This window comes from Syngnathus floridae, chromosome 10 (assembly GCF_059516105.1).
Source record: "Syngnathus floridae isolate MCC-2025c chromosome 10, RoL_Sflo_1.0, whole genome shotgun sequence".
Lineage (NCBI taxonomy): Eukaryota > Metazoa > Chordata > Actinopteri > Syngnathiformes > Syngnathidae > Syngnathus > Syngnathus floridae.
Genome location: NC_142422.1, coordinates 10,702,977 through 10,709,063, shown reverse-complemented (window position 1 = coordinate 10,709,063; position 6,087 = coordinate 10,702,977). Strand labels below are relative to the sequence as shown.

General features: G+C 42.8%; 1 protein-coding gene across 2 annotated transcripts; it reads left to right on the top strand.

The window, feature by feature from the left end:
- The first annotated feature begins 201 nt into the window (after positions 1-201).
- ifnlr1 (interferon lambda receptor 1) lies at positions 202-5,505 on the top strand. Of its 2 annotated transcripts, none has more exons than XM_088387771.1 (7): positions 202-942; positions 1,498-1,624; positions 1,719-1,891; positions 1,992-2,146; positions 2,224-2,365; positions 2,917-3,047; positions 3,544-5,505. In XM_088387771.1, the coding sequence occupies exons 1-7, from the start codon at positions 903-905 to the stop codon at positions 4,363-4,365; spliced, it is 1,590 nt and encodes a 529-aa protein (XP_088243897.1). In that variant the 5' UTR covers positions 202-902; the 3' UTR covers positions 4,366-5,505. The 2 variants fall into 2 exon arrangements, with proteins under 2 accessions (XP_088243897.1, XP_088243896.1); XM_088387770.1 differs by having other exon boundaries at positions 262-942; positions 1,962-2,146.
- The last annotated feature ends 582 nt before the right edge of the window (positions 5,506-6,087 follow it).

Here is a 6,087-nt window from a genome sequence, read left to right as displayed (position 1 = left end):
GAGGTGTGAATCAGGGCAGTACAGACATGTACTCTTCCAATTCTCCGTGGCTTGCATTTCTTCCTGTCACGGCCCTTGACACCACAGCAAAGGTTATATGCATACTAAGAATGTAAGATTATTATATTCGTCCCTTGTGGTAAATGAAATGCCCACCCCAAACAAGACAACATTCCTGATAAACACAACAATCAAGGGCAAGTCGGAGTTTAATTACAGTGGAACCGGTGCACTAATATACTATTATAACGAAAACCGTACTATCAGCAAATCTGATTCTAAATGAAGGAAATTGCTTTCCCTGCCTTATAATATATTCCTAAGGAGGAAGCACTTTTTTTGAGTCCTATCAAAAATTCCGACTGCATTGGGTGAATCTAATCCACAGCACGTATATCAGACCCACTCGCGTAATCTCCACTAACCCTAAATCTCCCGATCCTGAGGGCAAGGCTGAAAGTAGACTAACATCTAATTATAACTGTAACGTACCAAACCCGAAACAGAACACCTAACTCACTTTTACCCAGCTAGCGAAACGTTATGATAATAAGATATCCTAGAGCGTGTACCTGTTTGACAACCTGAAAAACATGCTCATGACATACCTTATCCAGGAATTGCAGTTAATCTTTCTCTTTCACTTTTAGAAGGATGGTATGCTTTGTCTGGATGACCTGTAGCCACTCACGAGTAGGAGAGTTGAATAAAAAAAAAAAATAGGTGTGACATCCTGTGAGCAGAATATCAGGAAGCGAGGTGATAAAAGTACACCTGCGTACTCCTTTGAGCAGAGCGCCCTGAGGATGGCTGGCAGTGACGGCGAGAAACCCAAGGCGACTTTGAACTATACGTAACCCTGCTATCATTTAACACTTTGGAGAACAAACAATCCAGAAAAGATGTGTTCTGTCAAAGTCATTATTCTTCTCTTCTGCTACGGTGAGTGTCTTTTCTATTGTATTCGTTCTTTCCATTTTCAATCAAATAGTTTGTTTTTTTGATGTTGTAAAAACAAAAAATGCCTGGAATTAAAAGCAAGGAGGACTCGTCTATTTGGGATGTTCTATCAGGCAATAATGGAAAAACCCTATTTTAAGGTGAACTTCTTCACCTGACGTGATATTGATGAACTCATTACATGGCTGATAAAAATGCAAATTGTCCAAATGGACTGCTTCAATCTTTTGTCTTGCTTGCCTGCGACTGACTCCAAGGGCGATAACATTTAACGCTAATACAGCCCCGGCTCATTTTATTGTGTATATGCGACTTATTTATGAAACGCTCGGGTTATAAAATAGAACGCATGAAGTGTACTCATGGGAAACAACTAGTGACTTTTTTTTGTCGAAACTTACTTAAAGTCATCCTGTTAAGCAAAACACATCATGTTCCTGATTGAAGATGTTAGTTTGAAGCGAGCGAACAAAGACTGGGAATTATCGTGCGCTGAAATGACTCAAATAGACTTTGCCCCCGGTTTGTGTGTGACAGCTTGTCTTTCCACCGGATACACGCACGTGTTCTTTAAGTCCAAGAATTTTTACAATGTGCTCAACTGGATCGCGGCGGAGCCTTCATCCACAGACCAAAAGGTCCTCTACAGCGTCGAGTACAGGAGGTACAGAACCAGGGGTATAAATATTGCGTAACAGCCGCTGGTCACAAAAACTAACGCAGTATCAACTTCATTTGGTCCGCCAAACTCATTGCAGGTACGATTCGAAACATCCTTTCCAGATCAAGAACGAGTGTCAGAACATCACGGCTCTTCACTGCGACCTGACGACGGAAACCCCTTCGCTCCCCGACGTTCATTACGTGGCGCAGGTATTTGCCAATGGTCGGTTCCACGGACGCACCACCAGGTTCAACCCCGTCGCTCACAGTAAGTCAGCATGTCGATACACGGGAGTCAATTTTGAGCCGTGTTGGACGTTATTCCATGTCCCCTACAGCTATTCTGGGCAAAGCCATCTTGTTTACAGACGTGACACCGGCGTCCTTGTTTGTTAGTGCCACGCTTCCGTTGGGGCCGAATGATGTTTCCGTGGCGGACATCATCAGGAAGAGCAAAACGGGTCCCGTCAATACGTCCATTGAATATACCTTTAAGATCACCTCCCCTAAATCGGATGAACCGGTAAAAACACAATTTTGCATAATTCACTTAATGGATTGTGCAATGGCTGATCAATTTCTGTTCCTATGTGTGTCTAGGATTACCGCAGCCTGTCTGCTCAGTTTGTGTTCCAATTGAAATTCAGCGAACGTGAATACTGCGGCTATGTGGTCTACAAGCCTTTGTGCGAGTGGGGTCGCAATGAGAGTGAGAAAGCCGACTTCTGCGCAACCCTACCAAGTAGGCACTCATCACTTACTTTGGTTGACGGCTTGCGAGATTTCAGACCACAGAAGGTTCTGGGTCCAAGTGTCCTTTCAGTCATTTTTGGCATGCATGTTATGGTTAAATAAATGAAATCAATAAATCAAATACATAAAAAATTAAATACATTTTAATCTAAATAAATAAATAAAGTTAAATAAATAAAATTCTTGATTCTTGAGGTTATTTTGTCAGGAACTGCTTTAAATCGTGTCCCTGTTAAAACGTGAGAATGTGAAAGTGCTTGTGACCTTTTCTTCCTTCTTTGTCCCATTGTTGAGACCAAACCTTGTGTGAAAAATAATCTCCTGCTCGATCGTCACTAACTCCAAGACGATAACAGCGTCACATCATGCACACTACTTTCTCCACCTTACTCTGTCGAAATAGGCTTGTTTACTTTTTTCAGTCCCCGCAAGACAACATGCCATCAATAGAGACCAGTAGATTGAGATCGAGATTGACAGCAAAAAAAATTAGGAACTTGCGGCGTACATTCACAACAAACTTCTGCTTAACTCCCCCAGGTGACCTCGCCAAGATTCTACCATGGCCGCTTACGGCCGCCAGCCTCCTGGTTATCATTGCCACAGTGCTGCTTGGAGCTGTGCGTATCTACGTGAAGGGCGGGATGTACAAGAAGCCACCTCGATCACTGGTGAGTCACCACATTCTTCTCATATTCTTCTTTCGCTGACTAAACACATGGATCTTGTAAAGGTGGTCGAACTGGAAAATCGGGCCCCTGTAGCACAGGATTTGGCCCGTGGGTCCGAAATTTGCAGGCATTGAATGACTGTAAATATTGACTTGTGGTAATTGCAACAGTAGTTTAGAGCCTCACTAAGCATCATTTTGTGGTGACATATTTGTGTGTAGACAGAACAATGAAAACATGTTTCTCTGTTGTACTACGTCAACAAGAAATTACAGACCTCATGCAGGGCCAGCGTTCATTGGTAGCTCAACTTACAAGTGAACTTAAGAGTTTCTCAAGATGGTGTCATGTTTTTCCTGTATTTTGTATGTCTATATTAAACTTGAAGAGGGTGTAGGCAGACGCTTGATGACTAATCGCTAGCTTGGTAGCAATCTCGATCGTTTCTACGAGGTAACGTCATTTCCCCGAATGTGTCGTTTGCCTTTCACAATAGGAAATACGTACCACCAGAGAAGTGCCAAATGTCCCCCAACACCCAGAGCGGAATCTGCTGATTTGCAGAGTGATGGTCTCTGCTCAAACTGAACCAGTCTATGTCTACAAGTATGCTTCTGCCAGGCTCAATCCAAACGGGGTTTGCGTCAGACCTCCTGGAGGCTATTCCCCGCAGGACGACCCTTATCAACCCCGGCTGGGTGCTACCGACTCATCTGTGGGCAGGCCAAAAGGCCAGGCCTCCAGTAGCCAGTCCTCTGTCGTTTACAGCTCCCTGGAGGGGGCGGTACCGACAGAACCAAACGAGTTTCCAAGGACCCTTGCGGAAAACGCATCCCGCCTGGACGTGGATCCGTCCGAACAGCTGCAGTTGAACACAGTGCGAGACGCCAACGGACAATTGAAGTTGGCACCTGTGGCTTTCCAGGTAGAGAGAAAGCCTCTGCTATCCGACCGCTTGGAATCTGTGGGGAACGTTTCAGTTTTGGCTCTTGTCAAGCGCTTGGATAGCTTTGACTCATCAGACTCTGGGTGTGTCGACGGGACGCCGGTACTGATGCACTGCGACCAAATTCCGTCGGAGTCGCTTGGAATTTACATCAGCAATAGTGTGCCAGCCGGTGATGCCAACCCGGCATCGGGGTACAAACAAAACTGGTTGCCTCCTGATACCACATCCAACAATGATCAGGACTTCATGAGAAGTAACCGTGACTGGACTTTCACGAGTTTGACAGAAACGGAGGATGGGGAGTTCAATGACAACGCAGAATCGCCAGGAATATTTCTTGAAGATTGGGCACTACAAATACAAGATTAATACCTGGTCTCTTGAAGCTATTTTTTGTTTACTGTATTTTTCAGCGACATTTGACTCCGCAAGGACTTTCAATTTTAGCTCCACCAGAAAAAATGTGTCTTATAGTGATTTGCCAAAGACTTTGGGAGCGAATTTGTGGAGGCATTTGGCCTTTCAGATTGATTTCCGTTCCACAGTCAACGCCTAACCTATGCTTACGCAGAAGGAAAGTCAGAATTACTGTGAATATTTGTAAGCACTGGTTGCTAAAATATTTCAGAGTGTACGTAAGGTGGTAACAGGGTGTGCTCTGCTTTATGCAATTGGAGGGCAGATGGTAGACGTCACGTTTGTTCAACAAGAGGTAAAGTTATCACAAGACACTCATTTGCAACGTCGTAAATCAACGTTATCTCCTTCAACCCTGTTGACTTGTCATTGTTTATGAAGACGTACATATGTTTTCAAGTGTGTTTTATTTATTTTTTGTAATGTTTCTTTTACAAATTTCTATTTACTGTTAACTCTGTTGTCTGGTTTGTTCGCTTCAGTGTTTGCTAGTGCTGCACTTGTGTGTAAATAAAACGGTCAACATACTCAAAAGCCTACGGGCAAGGTTCAAGTGACACTGATAACAGATTTAGGTCGCATTTTTGTTGATATACAAGCTGTAAAGTAATGACGAGAGAGTGTTCTGGATAAAACAGAGATGTGACTTATGGGAAATGAGCAAACCAGAAAAGTTTGGACTTTGGCTACATTGAAAATGTTTGACCTTTCAAGGAATTTAAGTTGGGGGGGGGGCATTTTACCACTTGCGTTCTACTGAAAATGACATCACAGTTGCGCAGGGCTCTGGTAACGACCAATCACGGCTCGGCTTGTGGTTGCCGGGTTCAAAGGTGTTTGTGTATACACGTCACTAGATCCAAGATTACAGGTCAATGAAAAACAGGTATGATCCACACTTTGAAGAGCCCAAACTCGAGCTGTGTAGCTCCTGGCTTTCATTTCATTTTCATTTTTGTTCCAACCTGATTAAGTTTTACTGTTCTGCTGAAATGAACTTTACACGCTGACATCTGAGTGCATCCCAGCAACACGGACGTTTATGATGTTTTTCATTTGCCTCTATGGTAAATTAAAAAAAGAAAACACCTATAGCCTGCCTTTAATTTCCCATGAGTGCAGATGTAATTAGTGCTGGTCAGTTAGAGATGTGTATCGTGGAATATGGTGAGGCGTTACAGGTCATTCAGATAGACGTGGGAATACAGATCTGATAAAGTCACTCCGATTTTTGTCTCATAAAATTGAGACATTTGCTTTTGGCTGTGATATATAGATTTAAAGGAGACATTTTGTGCATGATTCTTTACACCATTTTAATAAGAAGGTAACAGTTCTGCAGCTCTGCTTACCTTTTAGCTCTCACATGAAGGTATTTCTGTATTGTCGCAACTCTCTTAATGGCGACTCTTCGCCCATCAGAGCTCTTCAGTCATGGACGGAGAAAATCAGTGCAGGGAGCAGATTATGTAAATTAGCTGCACTGATACATGATTAAAAGTACAATGAGACGTTCATTAATTGTATACATTTTTCTTACTGGGATATCATAATCTGGTGAAATATAGTCATATTTTGAAAATAGCCAGCTAAAGATGCATAAAATAAAAGAGAGTAAAATGATTCGTAATACAATTTTATGACGAAACTCAATGCAAACAACTAAGTATTTTT

What these genes read in the sequence shown, in the direction of transcription:
- ifnlr1 (XM_088387770.1), top strand. Translation starts at nt 903, where the DNA reads ATGTGTTCTGTCAAAGTCATTATTCTTCTCTTCTGCTACG. An exon ending in GTTCAACCCCGTCGCTCACA is followed by an intron (nt 1,892 to 1,961) that starts GTAAGTCAGCAT and finishes TGTCCCCTACAG; the next exon opens with CTATTCTGGGCAAAGCCATC. An exon ending in AGAAGCCACCTCGATCACTG is followed by an intron (nt 3,048 to 3,543) that starts GTGAGTCACCAC and finishes CTTTCACAATAG; the next exon opens with GAAATACGTACCACCAGAGA.